This window comes from Poecile atricapillus, chromosome 22 (genome assembly GCF_030490865.1).
Source record: "Poecile atricapillus isolate bPoeAtr1 chromosome 22, bPoeAtr1.hap1, whole genome shotgun sequence".
NCBI lineage: Eukaryota > Metazoa > Chordata > Aves > Passeriformes > Paridae > Poecile > Poecile atricapillus.
In genome coordinates this window covers 3,309,431-3,327,863 of record NC_081270.1, presented here as the reverse complement: position 1 = coordinate 3,327,863, position 18,433 = coordinate 3,309,431, and the positions used below count along the sequence as shown (strand labels likewise).

The 18,433-nt window shown below is 44.5% G+C and overlaps 1 protein-coding gene across 2 annotated transcripts; it reads left to right on the top strand.

The window, feature by feature from the left end:
- The first annotated feature begins 3 nt into the window (after window positions 1-3).
- Window positions 4-18,208, top strand: PANK4 (pantothenate kinase 4 (inactive)). Of its 2 annotated transcripts, none has more exons than XM_058854939.1 (19): window positions 4-220; window positions 2,813-2,895; window positions 3,356-3,564; window positions 4,999-5,182; window positions 5,713-5,805; window positions 6,981-7,134; window positions 7,839-8,020; window positions 9,422-9,503; window positions 10,606-10,706; window positions 11,303-11,458; window positions 12,196-12,308; window positions 12,757-12,844; window positions 14,082-14,233; window positions 14,660-14,715; window positions 15,225-15,274; window positions 16,384-16,491; window positions 16,646-16,746; window positions 17,210-17,278; window positions 17,921-18,208. In XM_058854939.1, the coding sequence occupies exons 1-19, from the start codon at window positions 103-105 to the stop codon at window positions 18,024-18,026; spliced, it is 2,205 nt and encodes a 734-aa protein (XP_058710922.1). In that variant the 5' UTR covers window positions 4-102; the 3' UTR covers window positions 18,027-18,208. The 2 variants fall into 2 exon arrangements, with proteins under 2 accessions (XP_058710922.1, XP_058710920.1); XM_058854937.1 differs by having other exon boundaries at window positions 17,813-18,208.
- The last annotated feature ends 225 nt before the right edge of the window (window positions 18,209-18,433 follow it).

Sequence of the window (18,433 nt, the reverse complement as noted above, 5' to 3'; positions counted from 1 at the left end):
CGCCCAATCCCCGCGCCCCCACCTCGTTCCCATGCAGATTTATGCGCATATATTTGTATGCTGATGAGACGGGGGTGAGGGAGGGAGCGGGTTGTGTTCAAAATGGCGGAGCGGGGCGGGCGCGGCAGCGGTCACGGCAGCCTGGACAAAAGCATCACCCTCCCGCCCGACGAGATCTTCCGCAACCTGGAGAACGCCAAGCGCTTCGCCATAGACATCGGTAACCGGGCGGGGTGGGGGCTGCGGGGAGGGGGCAGCGGCGGTGGGGAACGGGCGGTGGCTTCGGCCCAGTTGAGGGGACCCGCGGGGGGTCGGCGCGGGCGCGCGCGAGGCACGCTAGGAAGTGTAGTCCTCCGCGACTCGCACGCCAGCGCTGGTGGACTCGGGCTCACTACAGCTCCCGTCGGGCTGTGCGGCGTGGAGGGCGGCGCGGGATTCCACGGGAGTCGTAGTCCCGCCGCCAGGTGCCGCTGCGGCGCGGGCAGGGAGCGGCACTACAGGTCCCGGCGGGCTGCGCGTGGGTAACGGGCCGCGGGGAGCCGGGCGGGGCGGCCTGGCCGGGGCTGCCCTTGGCAGCCAAAGGGGGGACGTGGGAGAGCCCATGGGGCTCGGCCGGACCGACGGGGGGGCGGAGGGGCTGGGTACATCAGCTCCACCTCCTCAGAGCGGCACGGGCCCTGCCCCCGTGCACCAGGCCCGAGTGCGGAGCCCCTCGGCCGCCCCAGGCCGCGGATGCTGCGGGCGCTCCTCCGGCTTACGAAAACGGCCAGGAAGAAGCAAAAAGGGCCGGGGCCGGCGTCTGTAGCACTGCCCAGGCAGGGCGGCTGCGGGACTTGGCGTGGGTTGGGGTCTGTCACTGCTGCCTTAGTCACTCCCAAAAACACCCGCTGCCCTATGCATACGCCCCAGTACGTGACATTCCCGATTTCCCACATCCTAAACTGAGGGACAGGGTGACACACGTTAGGGTGACACCTGCGTGCCACAGCCGGGAATTGTGCAGGGACAGGCTAAGCCTGTTCTCAATTCCTCCGGTGCATGGATTAGCAGTTGTTCTGTGGACAGACACTAAGCCAAAAGTGCCATTTTACACGCTTTCCTTCCGTTTTACCATCCCGAGATCAGTGTAAGTTTTTAGGATAAAAGCTAGGGAGAAGTAAACCAAGCTATTACTCCTCAGGTGAACACTGTTCTGTGTGGTGGAGACTCAGGGACAGTGGGAAGAAAACCTGCACCATAATAGAAAATCTTGTTGTGTCACCAGTTACTTCAGCCCCTCAGGAACTGCTGGCTTCGTGCCTGTGAAAATAACAGCCAGAACCAGCCCTTTGTGCGGGTCAGCTCAGAATTAGAGTAATGGGATTAGTTATAAAACCTAGTTACATGTCTCGGTGTTCTGAATGGATTTAAGTCCTTAAAAACTGGGAGAGGAAGGAGATAATGCACAAAGTGTCATGGCTCTGTGTACCATGGATCTCATCATGAGTTCCTGCAGCACTTGTGTCATTGTTAGTGTAAAGAACATGACATTCCAACATGGGCTTCGTAATCCTCAGTTTGGAGGTGGGAAGTTTTTCCATAAACAGCTGTGCAATCCCTCACCTCTAACCACCAAGCCCTCACCTTTTAGCAGAACAGACCGTGGGTTTTGTTTATCAGAAGCTTTAAAGCCCTGGCTGGGACACTGAAATCAGATCCAAGGTCAGGGAAGCTTTATTGCTTTTGTTACTATAAGTGTCTGTCTCTGGTCATTCTACGTTTACTTAAATTTTCCTGGAGTAAACTGCCTGTTTTTCTCCTACAGGTTGCTAATATTTTCCTAACAAAAATATTTGAGCACTGTGGAAGAGCTGACAGTGCGGTTATGAAGGCAAAGCCACACGCTGTAGGGATTATCTTTCACCTCTTCTGCTTCATTTCTTGGTTATTCTTAGGCAGCAGAGTGCAGTGCCACTAAATCTAGCCATTATTTAGGATCTAACATTGCCAGGTTTTTATTTACTTTCAGGACTTTAATGTTAACTCAGTGGTGGATCACAGTTACCCTCAGACCTGGAGCACTGTGGTGGAAAACATTCAGTGTAACCCCAGCAATCCACTTTTGCAGGTCAGATACAAAGACAGGGCAAGGGGTTGAATTCTATTTCAAGGGGAGAGTTCAAAGTTTTATTGTCATGAGCAGACTGGAGGCGTGAAGGGGGTGATGAGGCTGCTTCTGCTCAGACTTGCACATTGGTAATGTCTCCAACTGCTGTGTGCTTGAGAAACATCATTCTGAGCATTCTTTACCCCAAAGCCAAGACCAATATTGCAAAATAATTACTCAGTACAGAGGGTAATTTTCTAACCAGCCCTGAGTTTGCAGACTTGTCCCTAAAAGCAGGGTAAGAAAATTATTTAAGTGTTGCTGCTGAAACACTCTGTGCACATGGTGGGCGTTGCTCAATGGTGGCAAACCAGCTGAGAAAATCCTGGTACTAATTTGGGAGTTCATTAAGCTTCCAAACAAGGTAAATAACAGCAGTACACATACTGGCCTGGCTAATTTCCACTGCTCATCCTCATCCCACATCAGCTGGGCACAAACTGAGTTTGTAAAGCTTTTCCCTCCCATGATGCTCTGTTAGTGGGGTTAACAAGGCCAAGCAGTTCTTCAAAAAAGGTTCTTTCTACATCTTCATTAATTCTCTCTGGCTTCAGCTGAGGAAACCTGGAGAACGAAGAGTTGACATAAACATAAGTTCTATTGTTTGCTCTTAAGGTGAGGCATTAATCATAACTTTATTAATATTAGTTATCTCTTTATGAACAGGTGGTTCATTAACCAAGTTGGCTTATTACTCAACTGTACAGCACAAAGTGGCAAGAGTGAGATCCTTTGATCATTCTGGAAAGGTGAGAATTCCATCAGGGATCAGCTGCATGGGATTGACTCACAGGAGTGAGGTTCTGGACTGGGCAGAACAGAAATTGTATCCAAACCCATCTATTAACTTGTTCTATATAAAACTTTTTGCAAAGTCTTTGTATTGTCAGGTACGGTTTGAAATATTTATTTTCCAGACAGTAAGTGTGATACTTTTGTAAAAAAACGCTGCTCCTGTGCAGACATAACTTCCCTCATGCAGAGAGATTTGCTGTATGTCAGCTGCATGGGAGAATTGATTATCTCAGCTTAAGGAGAATTACGACCTGTGAAACTCTATTCTTCTTTGACATAGCTTGAGGTGTTATGTTTAATGGCATTAACATGGTTTCAAGGGCAAAATAAGCATAAGTATTGATCTTTAGTAGTTCAGTATTTAACCTTGTTTCTGCAAGAATATTCTCTAAGAAATCCTTTCCTCTTTTAAAGGACATAGACAATGAACCTTTGTATGAAATATCTGTTCAGGAGGAGATTACAGCACGACTTCACTTCATTAAATTTGAAAACACTTACATTGAAACCTGCCTAGATTTCATTAAAGACCATCTTGTCAATACAGAGACAAAAGTCATCAAAGCCACAGGTGGTGGTGCCTATAAATTCAAAGACCTTATTGAGAAGAAACTGGGATTGAAGTAAGTGGAACTGCTTTATCTTCTGTAAAGAATTAATTCACATCTACTCCAAAAGTTTTTATAATTTTCCTGTGCATGCTCAGAGGTAATTAATGTGACAGTCATTTGTTGTATAGCTCCTACCTAAACTTCATGCAGAGGCTTGCAGAATATAGGGCAGCCCCATGAATTTACAGCCTCATAAATTTACTGTTCAAAGACCATTATCAAACACCAAATAATAAAAAGCTTGCACTGAAACCTGCCTAGTTTTCATCAAAGGCCGTCTTATCAATACAGGGACAAAAGCCATCAAAGCCACAGATGGTGGTGCCTATAAATTCACACTGCCTATGCTGTAAGTGTAGAAAAATAGTAATTTACCCTAATATTAAACATCACTGGGGAGAGTTTCAAGGCACCTCTCCTGCTTGATTTGTGTAGGAATGCCTGATTTGTGTAGTGTGCATTCCTCAATCCTGAGGGCCTGTGCTCATCTTTTACACTGTCTTTGCAAATTACTTATTTCTCCTGATAAGATGGACTCATTATCTGTTTATTTCACACTGGCCCCCTTTAGCACCTTATAGGCTGTTACTAATTATCAATAGATCAAGACAAGGAGGCAGTTTCCCCTCTTATCCCATGTGTACACCTGGTTTTGGTTTTTATTTGGTCCTGATGTACCCAGTTGGTCCCCAGATCCAAACCAGATCCCCAGTTTCTCCATCGTGGAACACACAAATCATTCTGTAGTAGTTGAGATGAGTTTGTGCCTTGTTTATGTGTTTCCAATAAGCCTCAGGATATTTCCTATAAAAATTTCCATAAATCAGTAACAGTATAGAGACCCAGAAGTTCACAGAAGTCCGCATGTGTTAGCTGGCTTATCAGTCATCTTCTCTTTTGCATCACATTCCCAGACTCCACACTGGGGATACATCCTGTTATGAATCCCACTACTCTTGTGAGAAGTGTCTTCTGTTTTTGCTAATCCCAGTTGTAGGCTCCTCCCAGTCTCTTGAATCGGTCATAAACACGTGCTGAATGCCGTGGGGGCCTTTTGTGCTTTATTAGGAGGCAGGGGAAGAGCAACAATTATTCCATGTTAAGAAATTGTTTTCTGAGATTAATTTCCAGCTAAGCTTCCTGACCTACTTTATGGCAGGGGTGCACAGACCATGAAAAGAGCAGGGCAGGAAGGAGCAGTGTAAACAAGCAAACAGGATTATTTGTAATGACAACATGATTGAAGTTACTGTGTAACAGAACCCCAGCCTGGGGTTCTGACATGGGTGGGGAGCACCAGACTAAGTGCAGATGGAAGTTTCATGTTTCCACGGATCTGGGTTTGTGCCACGTGGTGTGAAAATTCCAGTCTGCAAACTGCTGCTCCAAAAGCAAGCTGCCTTATCAGGAGGGCTGGGACATTTAAGGCTTTTTCCTCCCCCTCAGAGTTGATAAGGAAGATGTAATGACCTGCCTAATTAAGGGGTGCAACTTCGTGCTGAGGAACATCCCCCATGAGGTGTTTGCTTACCAGAAGGATTCAGACACGGAATTCCGGTTCCAGACAAACCACCCCAACATTTTTCCTTATTTGCTGGTGAACATTGGCTCAGGAGTCTCCATAGTGAAGGTGAGAGGTGGCCAAAATGCTTTGTTGGAGATTGGATAAAGGCAATCTGAAACCTCTCACTGGTTCAGATTGGTCCTTGTTTCTTTTTGGATAATGCAAGGTTTGAAAAAAAAGTTAGTGCTTTTGAAAAGTTTATTAATTGCAGAGATATGAATGTTTTTATATTCGCTATTTTTTTTTTAATTACATTTAATTTAATAGTTAGAGAAGTGGTTACACCACCTGATGAAGACAAAGGTTGTCAGATCAAAGTGATTTTTGATGTTTGTGTTGTCACACTGTTGAAGAGACCTTCAACGCTGTTGAAGTTTAATATCTATATTTAGCATTGTTTGCCAAGAGTTAAATACAAAGATTTCCAAAACTGCTTATGGTGTATGTGCAGTGTGCCCTTCTCACCTGCCACTTCCACAATGGAAGGATTCCATCTCCACTGAATCCACTGTTCCAAAACCCTGCACACACAGTTAAATCTGTGTTAAACATTATAAAACTACTTTCTAAATAAATCTGCCTTGTTTAATTCACAGGTAGAAACAGAAGACAAATTTGAATGGATTGGGGGCAGCTCAATTGGAGGTGGAACCTTCTGGGGTCTTGGAGCTCTGCTCACCAAAACAAAGGTATCAAAGTGTCTCTTTTAAGGGGGCTGGGATTAAATTAAATCCTGGGAGATAGGCTGAAATGGTGGAATATTAGGTAATAAGGCTGAGTCCTGGACTTGTGTTCATATTTTTGACACTTCTGAAGTGTCAAAAAAGGAAGCTTTACATGGAAAAATATACTGGTGGAATATAGGGACAAGAATTAGAAGATGCTTATTTTGACCAAAAGCAATCCTGCTTTGGGGCTCAGGGACAAGTGATGGAAAAGAGCCTCCTCTAAGTGGCCTGGTAATTTTTTGTCTTTTCAACTTGAAATGCCAGCCCAGTTCCTACAATACTGTCTGCAGAGGAAAGCAGGGAGCACACAATTGCTGCAAGAAGTCTGGAAGCTGAGAGGAGAAATTTTGCCTCGTGGTTGGTTCCTTGTTTGCCAACATGAGTTTAAGTCCTGGGCTGATGAACAAGGCCTGACTTAGTCCTGCTCAGTTCAGCCCAGCTCTGACATCCCTGGATGGGATTCCCAAAGGGCCATGTGGCTTAAATGAGTGCCCTAAATGTCAGGAGTGTAGGAAAAGTTACAGTTACATATGCACTAGGTAAAATGTTGAAGGGAGGGTACAGTGCTTTTTGTTTGATGCTCCTAAAGAAGAAATCTTAGAACATGAAAGTGCCTGCTCTTAATTCTCTCTTGGTTTTGTAGAAGAAATTCAAGTTAGCAGGGTTATAAATTAAGTATTGGGATAATGGAGCTTGCCTGCAAGTTTCATTTCAGGGACAGAGACACATCCTGCACTAGTAAAGGCACACTGAGACTTTTTTCTCAAACTTCTATTTTATTTTGCTTCAGGAAGACAAAATTCTGTTTCCTCTTAGTTCCTGTGTTTCTGACTTCCAAGATAAGAGATGCCATGAGGCTTCTGACTGTTTCATATGTGCTGACCCACCCTAGTTTTCAGTGGAAATTCAACAAAATATCTGCAGATAAGAAAGAGGTTGACTGTAGTGTTTATCTTTAAAGGAGCTCCACTTAAGATCTGTCTGTTTGATCAGATAGGGACTCTGAATACATCCTTGTGATTAGAAATAGCCTGTCTTTGGCTGGCAGAGTTAATTCAATGACTGGTTTTGGTCAGTAAAGGTGCTGCAGAACTCTGGCTCAGGTCAGCTGTAGTAACTGTGCTTCTCACCCTCAGAAATTTGATGAGTTGCTGCAGCTGGCCTCAAAGGGCCAGCACACCAACGTTGACATGCTGGTGAAGGATGTGTATGGAGGTGCCTACCAGACCCTGGGGCTCAGTGGGAATCTCATTGCCAGCAGCTTTGGGAAGTCCACCACAGCAGATAAAGGTACTGGGATAAAAAAGATCTGTCCAAACATCTCTTCTGGCTCTTGGGAATCAACTTTATAACTGAAAATAATCATCAGCTACTGTCACGATCTTGTGTTTTGCCTGTACAATATTGATTAGAAATATTATCCAGTACTGCTTTATAAGCAGACATTTAAATTTTCAGTTTGGGATTGCTTAAGCCAAGAGAAAATTAAAAAACAGCTGTCTGGTTAGCCTGGGGTTAATTCATTCCTGTGGGAAATAGATACAGCTTTCTGGGCTCCAGAAAGGCCCTTTGGCAGTGATTTACTACAATTTGCAGTTTATTTGCAGTATCTTAATTAAATACTTGCAATGCATCTCTGGCCAAGAGGGATGGATGAACCCTCATTGATGGTTCCTAGAGAGAAGAAATGGATTCCTGCCATCCAGGAAGTTTTTTTTTTTTCAAGAAATGTTTCACATAGAGTTAGTGAGGTTTTTTTTTTGTTTTGCTTTTTTTTCCTGTTATCTTCAATCAAATCATACTTCTCCTTGTTAGAAGTACATTTTATATATGAGGGTTTTCTAGAGGGTAGCACATTTCTTCTCCACACATAAGGAAATCTGCTTCAACCCTGGATTTTCCTTGCCTCAACTGCAGATTCAGTTAGAAAAGCATAGTCCACTGGAGCTTCTTCAGTTTGTGTGTAATTTGCTTTACTCTTCCTTCCCTTCCAGAGTTTTCCAAAGAAGATATGGCCAAAAGTTTGCTCCACATGATCAGCAATGACATTGGTCAGCTGGCCTGCCTCTATGCCAAACTGCACAACCTGGATAAAATCTATTTTGGAGGGTTCTTTATCCGAGGCCACCCCGTCACCATGCGCACAATAACCTACAGCATCAACTTCTTCTCCAAGGTAAGGAAAACACAGGGTTCCCTACAGCAAAGTCACATTTTAGGTATTTTTCTAGGCTGTTGGGATACCTTAATAAATTGAATTTGCACATGAAGTAAGCTTAGAAGGCTGCTCCTTAGGTAGGTAAGGCAGGGATGTGTTGTGGGAGGGGTGAAATCAATGTGAAATGCCTGGGAGTTGTCTGGCCCTTTTTATCTCCCTACCTCCTTCTCTCTCTTTTTATTATTATTTTTTTGATTGACAGTCTGTCTTGTAGCTCCAAGTAATGAGTTTTCACTGTGTTCTTAAATAGTCACCATCATTATTCAATTCCTCTTGCTGATTTGCATCTTTCCACTCCCAGGCCATGCAATGTGGGGTTGTTCTGCTGAGACAGTTGGCATCAGTGGGGTTTTATTATTAAAGAGAAAATCAAGCCCCAAATCAACCAAACTGAAGTTCTTTGCAGACTCTGAAGCTTTGGAAAATACTGAAGATTTTTGACTAGGAAAAAGGTCCAATCCACAAGCTCATTAATGGTTGTTACAGGTAGATTAGTCCTGCACTTTGGGAATTTTATAGAGTGGATGACACCATTTTTTTCTTATCTCAATGCTTCATGCAAGAGACTCCTGTGTGTTGCATTTTCCCCTCTTCATTTCACCATTATTGTCCCTTTCTGTAAAACTTGCTGAGTTCCAAGAAAGTTATTGCAAAACTGCAGCTTTTGGTTGTTCTATGAGACACTTCGCTAGGGATTCAAATCCAAATCTCCCTGTGAGCTGGAGCTGCTGCTTCCCTGTAGCTTCCCTCATGGAGAGCTGTTCGCACAGTCACTGCTGAATTCCTTGGAAAAGGCCATGTTTCACCTGGCCTAGGAAAGCTGAGGGGCCCTGCTGTGAGGATGGAGGGTTCTTCTCTCCAGCATTCCTGGAATTTACATTAATAATTGAATTATTTGAATGGGGGGAATGCTTGCCTGTGGGTGATGCACAGTGTCTGTGTGGCATTGAAGAGCAGTGCAATGAAATAAAGATAGTGAGCAGTGTCCCAAACTTGTTGCCTGCAGTGGCATACGCTCACCTTGGCAATCACATGACCTTGCATTTCCACCCTGTTGAAGCAAGAGGAGTTGAATATTCATGGAATGATGCAGTGGTGTTTTCCAGGGAAGGCCATAGAGCATGTACCACTGGTGCATGGGTGTTTTCCAGCTGTGTGATAACTGGGGAATGATGTGTGTGAGCAGTTCTTCCCTGAGCTGCTCCAGAGGCACCATGAAACTTGATGAATGTGTGAGAATGTAGCACAAATTACTATTACCATCTTCTAGTTGTTTCTGTTAAAGTGTGAAACTAGTGACAAAGAAGTGCCTGTTAGCCCTCAGGGACCATCCAATTGCAATGTTTCATATTGTGGCAGGGAGAGGTTCAGGCATTGTTCCTGAGACATGAAGGCTACCTGGGAGCCATTGGGGCATTTTTAAAAGGAGCTGAACAAGACAGTAAGTACAGCACTGCTCTGTTCTGTATATGCTGTGTTCTGAAATGTCAGTGTACTGTCCAAGTTTCTCTTAAGAGGCTGCATGTAAGCTGTTGCCTAAATAAATCCATTTGGCACTAATAAACACAGATGCTGGGCTTTGGTTTTATACATTCTGGCAGGGACATCTTAATTTCTCACTGGATTTCCTGCTCACCTTTGAGAAGGCAGTAGGACTGGACTCTTCTCTTCTCTGCACTTCTGCGAAGAGCAGTCACAGCTCTAAATCCAGCTGGGGAAATGTGGGTTTGGAGAGCTTCACCCTCTATAAGAGGCTACTTCTGAATTCCTTTCATGTACTGAGGAAGACCAGCATCTCCAAACTGTGTTTGAGAGTGAAAAGCTTCACAGAGGAGACCCTTCTGTCCAGATACCTTGGATCCAGGGTGCTTTAGTGGAATTCTGCCTGTTTAGTTTTCCTTTTCCCCACTGATGTACTGGCAAGCCAGGCAGTACATTGGTTACAGTGGCACAGCCACAGGCTGCTAATGGTACTTAGCTCAGTAAGTATCAAATACACTTCCAAGAAATGGATGTGAATTCTTTTCCTGACCATTTGATAGAGATGGGCAAGGAACCAGCTACTGAAGAATTAAAGATATTGCTTCTGCAGCATGTACTGTACATATGAGCTCGTTAAACTTTTCTCAAATAAAGCAAATCTAGAAATAACTTTAGTGTTTCTCTGAACTTATATTGTGCTTCGAGAGTTCTGTAATACTATTTTGTTAATAATGGATCTAGATTTAGAAATGCTCAGTGATAGTGCTTTGGAGGCATGCTGATTAATGACAAGGAAATGGGGTTAAAATAATGATTTTAGAATTGAAATTGTCTCTTGTCTCATTCAGGTTGGAAGCTCTTTGGAGCAGGTAATTCACTGAGTGGTTGAAACATGTCTTTTGGGGGTTAGAGGGAAAAATTCTGTTTGCTTTTAAAGACAAGGGGAACTGGCTTGTATAGTGAAGCAACTGCTCAGAGGGATGCTGGCTCTAGACTCACTCACAGGAGTATTCTCAGTTTTATTTTCAGATTATGTGTGTCTGTGTCTTTCTCTTTTCTAGATCCAAACCAGTACAGCTGGGGAGAGAATTATGCTGGGAGTTCTGGGCTTATGAGCACATCCCCGGATGTTTACCCCATGCAGAGAACACGGAGTGGTACAGTATGTGCTGTCTTTTCTAGACCTGTGTGTGTTCTCTTAGCAGTGCTGACCTGGACATAAGTGATTATTCTCCAGCTGGTTGCTTCTTGCCACTGGGACTCCTGCTTCCCAGAGAAGTGACCAGTCTGGTGTGGTGTTGTCTTGTGTCCTATGTGGTGTTGAACGGAATGTTTCATAAAACAGACTGGCTACTACTTTTATCTTACTCTCCTTCACCAAAGTGGGGGGAGTGTTTGTTTCTTACCCTTTCTCTGGAGCAGCTGGATTTTGCTGCAGCTAAAGTACCTCAGAATTTGGAACTTCATGTTCCGCCATCTTTAAACAGCATTAATTTGCTTCCTATGAGAAGAAAAATACAGAATTGGACAGAAGAGCACAAGCTCAGTCATCTCTTTCACACTGGATAATTTCTCTCTATAGGGTGGGCATGGATAAAATAATCCACAGAGAGAACTGAATTATTTTTGATGACCTATAATTGTCTGCAAATCTGTCAGTCTTAACTGGCTGGACTTCTGCAGCCCTTGTGCTAATTTAATTCATCATGAATTAATTTCTGAGTGAGTTCTAATCCATCTCTTTCCTTTCTCCCCTAGTTTGACATGCTGGAAATGGACAGATTGGAGAGACCACTTGTTAATCTGCCACTGCTGAAAGACCCCTCCACCTACATCCCAGATACTGTTGACCTCACAGATGATGCCATGGCCAGAAAATACTGGCTCACCTGCTTTGAGGAGGCACTGGATGGGGTAAGTGTCACAAAACAATCTTGTGTGAGTGATGCAGGTATTTAGAAAACAAATCTTCTGAGAAGCAGCATGTTTGTCTTGTAAAATATTCCTGCTGTGTCAAAGGCAGAAATGCTCTTCTGTGGTGCTTTTTTTTTTTTTTTTTTGGCTTCTGAAAGATGTTTTCAAAGCATTTTCCCTCTTCAATGGCACTTGGACATTTCTGTAGAGAGCTGCAAGCAGGACAGTTACACAACCAAACAACAGAGATCCTTGGGTTGCTCCTCCTCTGGGAGCAGTCTTGCTGCCTCACAGACACTTTTCCATGGGAAGAGCACAATTGAACCAGACACAAGTTACTGTTTTCTGCACTGAAGCTGATTCAGGCAGTTCACTGGAGTAAACAAAAAGAGAACACAAGGGGTCAATGTGCACCATTACATTTCTGCCTGCTTCTCCTTTAGTGTATGCGCATTGTTATTTTTTTCCTCTCCTCTAAGTAGTTAGAACTTGTGCTTAATTTATGACAGTACAATCTAGAAAACAAACTTTAAATCTTTTGGGATGAAAAGAGACATTAAAATTGTTGTTTACTGTTTGGAATGAAGGGAGGCTGGGACGTGCTGTGTGGGAGGGAGCAGCCAGGCTGCAGGCACAGAACAGGGAGGCAGATGGAGGGGTTGTTGCTCACACTGAGCTTCACATCAGGAAGGAAGAGGTAATTTGGTAACTCCAGTATTGCCTCATTTCTCTGCCAGGTGGCAAAGCGAGCTGCAGCCAGTCAGCCAGACTCTCTAGATGCACAGGAGAGAGCTGAGAAATTCCGGCAGAAATACTGGAATAAGCTCCAGACGCTCAGGCAGCAGCCTTTGTAAGTGATTTTATTTTCTGTTTTGCATCATTTGCGTCTTCTGTTGAGCCCACCAAAAGCTAACCAGGTTGTGAAGCAGATCAAGCAAAGCCAAGTAGGCTGAAGGCTTGGGCAAGTTTCTGTGCCAAACATCAGATCCTCTGCACAGAGATTTTGGATTTCATGTGTTGGAGTTGAGCAGAGAAAATATGTTATTAATATATTATGGTAGAAAATATTTTATTAAAAATTTGTACATGGTTATTAAAAATAGCAGCAAGTGCATTCTGAACATTTTCCCCTCCTTGTATTTAAATAATCTTATTGTAGAGCCAGGATTTAGCACCTGTGACTTTCAGCTTCAGTGCTCATGTGAGGGGCTGTGACTTACAGAGGAAACAGAGGGAAAAATTACTTTTTCTGTTTGAAATAATTGATTTGTTTTTTCCCCCCTTCTCACTTTTTAAAGTGCATATGGTACCTTAACAGTCAGAAGTCTCTTGGATACGAGGGAACACTGTTTGAATGAGTTCAATTTTCCAGATCCCTATTCCAAGGTGAGTTGAAGACAGTTTTCCAATACTCTGGAACTGTACAAGTGATGGATGGCTCAGAGGGGAGGGATTAGGATCCAGTTCCTGCACTGGTTGTGAGCAGGGGAGGAGAAACAGCACTGGGGAATGGGTCATAAACCCCTTCACCTGAGCAAGCTCCTGGTGAGGATAATGATAACCAAAAATATCACCAGCTTCAGTTGCCTGACAGCCCTGAGAAGCCAGTCTTGGTGCCAGCCCTGCTCCTGAGCAGTGTGGTGGCTGTTACCGGACACTGCTCTAATTCATTCCTCTGAGGCTGCTTTTGTCACTTTTGAGATGCTCAGCCCTGGATTGGAGTGGACACAATGCACAGCCTCCTGCTCTTAAAAGTATTTGTTGCCACTGTGCAGCTATTTTCTCTCTGTTTTGTTCTGTGACATGACATGACTGGGGAGAGGACATTCAAGTCAGTATTTCTTCAAAACAACTTTCTGTATGTCCATTCCTCACCACTTATTTGTGTGACATATAAATAAAAACAGTGCTAGTGGCTGATCCGAGACTTTTTTCCTGACTGTTGACATATTTCTGCAAAATACAGAGAGAGTTCTCCCTGTCTGTACTGTTATGTGGTACCTTCGCTGTGAGAAAGGGCTAAAACACATGTGAGGTGGCTTTTGCTTATGTTTGTTTCCTGTAATACAGACAAGTTTACCGCCAAGACAAAATTTTGATACCCAGAATCACATTACATTTTCTGAGAACTCACCCTGTAACACTGATCTCACTGGAGACAGAGAAGAGAAAAAAACACCTGAGAGCTGCTGAGAATTTGGGACGATGAAAAAAACCCCAAAAAAACCAACAAAACCACCACACTTCTGATTCTGTGGGACTGCTGTTAGTGATTTCATGGGGTTTATGCATGGTGTTAGTGCTACAAGGTTTTTGTGTGTCCACTCACCCATTCCCCACCCCACCTTGCTCAAGATCCATTTCCCAATCTGCTCAAGATCTATTGCACCTCTAACTTGCTCAGAAAAGTAATTCTTGGGCTATAGATCATATTCTGGCACTCATGACACTTTGTGAGAATCCAGGAAAGTTTTTTCTTGGTCCTAAGCACACTCACAACAGTTATTGGTTAGTCCATGAGAGGCCATGAACACAGAGGAGGTGCTTGAACATGGCCTTAGACAGCCAAGGCTGGGTAAGAAATGTTGGTCTGTAAATCCAGTGTTTCCTGTCTGTCTTACAGGTAAAGCAGAAAGAAAATGGAATAGCCTTAAAGTGTTTCCAGAGTGTGATTGAGTCCCTGGATTCCCTCGGCTGGGAGGAGAGGCAGTTTGCTCTGGTGAAAGGACTTCTGGCGGGGAATGTCTTTGACTGGGGAGCAAAGGCAGTCTCAGAGTAGGTGTTACATCCTTTAACAGCACGCTTTAAGCTACAGAATGTCCAGTTGTGGGTTTTTTCCTAAAAAATAAAGTTCCTCAGTCTCCCCATCAACCTTTGTACAGCACTGTTACACCCTGCAGCTTCTTTAAGTCATTAATTTCATGGTGGTTTGCAGACCCAGAAATGTCTTTTTTGCCTGTAGTAGCCTACTGTCTGCAAACATCTGTACATTTCAGCATCAGGACTCTGATTTAATGTCTTCATGAGCCTTTTGTTTTTAACATGATTACAAAATACATTTCTCAGTCCTGGGACCGACAGACACCCCCAGTATAAGCAGTGCAGTAAAATTGCTGCGCACCAGCTAAAGAAATGTTTGAATTCCACTGATGTGAGATGGAGGTGTTGAACTGCGTGCCATCTGGTTCTCTCCTGTTTCAGTGTTCTGGAGTCTGAGCCACAGTTTGGGTTTGAAGAAGCCAAGTCAAAGCTCCAAGGTAAGGGGAGATCCATGCTGGTGGTTGGAGCTGGATGTTACTGAGGGAGTGGAGTGGGAATGTTTGTGGGGGTTCTGCTGCCCACATGACAAAGAATCATTAGGACTTACTAGAGTTATCTAAATGCAGACCCAGAGTTTGGGTAGTGCTCCAAAGGAATTAAATCTGCAAAGGAATTAAACCTCTCTCTCCTTAAACACTGGTCACTCACTGTTGTGTCCCTCCCAGGGAACAGTGTCCTGGGGGGTCCAGCACCCCCAGGCCAGGGCCCAGCTCCCACCACTCCAAAGCTTTAGTGTGAAAATTCCACTTCACGCCTACTCTCATGGAGCCACTCGCATAACAGAGAGCTCAGGAACTCTGTGAACCTACACATTTAACATTCCAAACCTGAGCTCAAATGCTTCAATGCTTCAGTAAGTGCAGTGTGAACCTCCTGCTGTACCATGACTGCTGATAAGAGTTAATGGCTGCTGATAAATACTGACACTGTTCTCTCTGTGCCATAGAACGTCCCTGGTTGGAAGATTCCTACAGCCAGTGGCTGGAGCGACTGAAGGTATGACCCTGGGTGGCCCTAAAGCCACTAATTTAACACCTTAATCATCAAATCACCTTGGTAATTGTGTGGTTTGAACAGACAGCCCAAAAATTCACCATAAAGCAAGGAGTAAAGGAATTAGTCTTAAACATAGTTCCTTCCCTGAATTCCCACTGGAGCCCAGCTGCTCCAGAGCCTCCCCTCCTTATCAGGGCTCTTATTTCCATACACCCAGACCCCTGAATTTAAAATCCTGGGGCCAAAGGTAGTGTTTGAGTTGTTCATCCCCCTGGGCAGCCAACCTAAAACTGGCATTAATGTAGAAGCTTGCTAGAAGTAATGAATTTATAAATTAGTAAAGCTTTTTTTATTTTTTCTTTTTTCCCCCCCATGTGATCTCTTACCATTTAATTAAGGTTAATTAAAAAGCTTTTGTGCCTGTGTAAATCTTTCTATTGGAAATGGCAAACTTAAGGTTGGGGATGAGCAGAATATAGCAAATCATTACATGCTCTATCCTAAAGCAAAGCACCAGCTAATCTTGTGTAACAGGGATAATTGGGGAGATACAGGCACTGTCCTGACAGTTTTTATTAGGAATTAAGCATTTTTCAGTTCTGCTGATATGAACTGGAGTGAACTAAGTTTCATAACACCAGGCTGAGAACAATGAAGAGGTTAATGGAGAATAGGCACTATCTTTTCATTTTAGGATGTCACTGCCCCCACAGTCCATCCTGCCCTTTTCTGGCAGAAGGGAATCCTGTTCAGCCAGCACCAGGCTAGTTTAAAACATACCCTCCAAGGTAGGTCCAGCTGGCACCCAGCGTGTTCAGGATCACAGCCTGACTCTGGCCTGGCTTGAGTTGGCAGGTGGAAGTTTTATTGCAGCAGTTTGAGAACCCTGTCTCAAACATAGCACAGCTGTTTTAAACCCCTGTGCGAAGACACCATCAGGGAGCCCCGTTCCTTCTGTTTGTCACTGGTGTGTGCTGGGAGTTTGCTGCAATCCAGACCTCAGGTGTTTGAGGGTATAAAATGTGGGGATTTGGAGGAGTAGCTGTGAATAACAAACTTCCCTGTGGTGAGTGGTGCTCCATCCTGAATGCATTGGTTTTCTCTTGCAGGAGGGTCCCCCTCATAAATGTGCCTTAATTTTCGCAGATAACAGTGGGATAGACATAATTTTAGGAGTCTTTCCTTTTGTCCGAGAGCTCCTTTCTAGAGGGACAGAGGTGAGTGGCTTTCCTTACAAATTCCTATGGACTTTTGGTAACTGCTGGAAGGTGTCACTGCCCACCAGCAGGACACTCCTCTGCCAAACTGGAAATAATCCAAGCACCTGAAATGCCAGAGCCTGTGTGACCTCTCCTGGCACCTTCCTCCCAGGTGATTTTGGCCTGTAACTCTGGCCCTGCTCTCAATGACGTCACCTACAGCGAGTCCCTGATCGTGACCGAACGCATCGCAGCCATGGACCCCGTGATCCAGTAAGCACCATGTCTGTCACACCTCCCTGGAGAAAGCAGATCCTGGGCACAACCTGGGTTTGCATTACACTGTTCAGTAGCATCTGTAATCTGCAGCCTCAGCCCAAGGTGCAGAGAATTTGCTTTCATTAAAGAGATAAACTTGGACATTGGGTCTTTCTGGCACACCCATAGTTACATGTCTTGTGTTTTCCCTGACAGGCACTCCAGGTGCTCTACCAGGAATTTTCTATGTTAATAGAGAGAAATCCATGTATGTCACACATACAGTGTCCCCAGGAGAGGATGCAGGGCTGACTGAGCAATCCTTGTGCTCAAGGAAACATTGTGTTTCCTGGTGAAGTCCCTGCAGCAAAGGAAGCCTTTGCAGAAGAGGCTTCAATATTCCTGCTTCTCTGGCTTATTCCCAGAAGTGCAAGGCCCTGCTGAAGCAGCTGTTAAATATTTTTGTCTTTTTAAACAGCTCTGCACTGAGGGATGAGAAGCTGCTGTTGGTTCAGACGGGCTCCAGTTCTCCATGCCTGGATCTGAGGTATGTAGGCAAGGTGGCACTGTGTGGTTTGTGTCACACAGCTGCAGCATGGCCAAAGGTTTGGCTGTGGAGCATCCCAGCCACCCTTCACACTGGCAATTGCTTCTGCACTCCCATTAGGAGGTGCTTAGTGTGGATTTATAGACCTGTGACACTGCTCAGGTCTCACAGCTTTTGGCCTTTTTTTGTGGCCTTTTGTGTTCAGGACACAGCTGGGTCAGAAGCAGGTCAGGTTATGGCTGATGTCAGGTCCTGCAGGTGGCCAAAACCCCCTGGGATTGAAGCCTCATTTCACCTTGTTTAACTGATTTCCTTCTGATCAGTTCCACTTGTGTCAAAATCCTAAGCTGGGTCTATTTAAACATTTCAATCGATCCCCTTGGCTTTCAGGTGCCGCTGTTTGTGGGCACCAGTAACTCCATGCAGAATCCCAGCGGGCAGCTTGGGGTAGCTCTGGGGTGCAGCTGCATGTGGGGCCAAGGTGTGACTGAAATGGGGCCGAGGTGTGGCTGCTCTGACCACGCTGTGTTGCAGCCGCCTGGACCAGGGCCTGGCCATGCTGGTGCGGGAGCGGCAGACCGACCTGGTAGTCATTGAGGGCATGGGCAGGGCCATCCACACCAACTACTACGCTGTGCTCAGGTGTGAGAGCCTCAAGCTTGCTGTCATCAAGAACTCATGGCTTGCCGACCGCCTCGGGGGCAAAATCTTCAGCGTCATCTTCAAGTATGAAGTGCCCTGTAAATGATGAAGCTGGCACAGCCGATGGACTTGCACTAGTTTTACTTCAACTGTAAAGAATGTATTTTTATTACAACAGGGACAAGAGTTCACAGGAAATTCCGTATTTATATTGTGCTTTTGTGACTTAAAAAGCAACAATATGATTCACTCTATAGTCTACACACTCAAATATATATATGTATATCACTCATTGTTTATTTTGGTAAGTGTTTATTTTAATGCTGCAGTATTTGTGATGAAAAGACTTTATTTTTTTGTTCTGTGAGACATTCATATAGAAATATATTTAAATGTCAATGAAACCTTTTTTATACATCTCTGCCTACTCTGCCAGCAGTGACAGCACTTACCAAATAGTTTCTAACTGCTAAATGAACCTGATGTTGCATTTTCAGCTGTTAGACTTGCCTA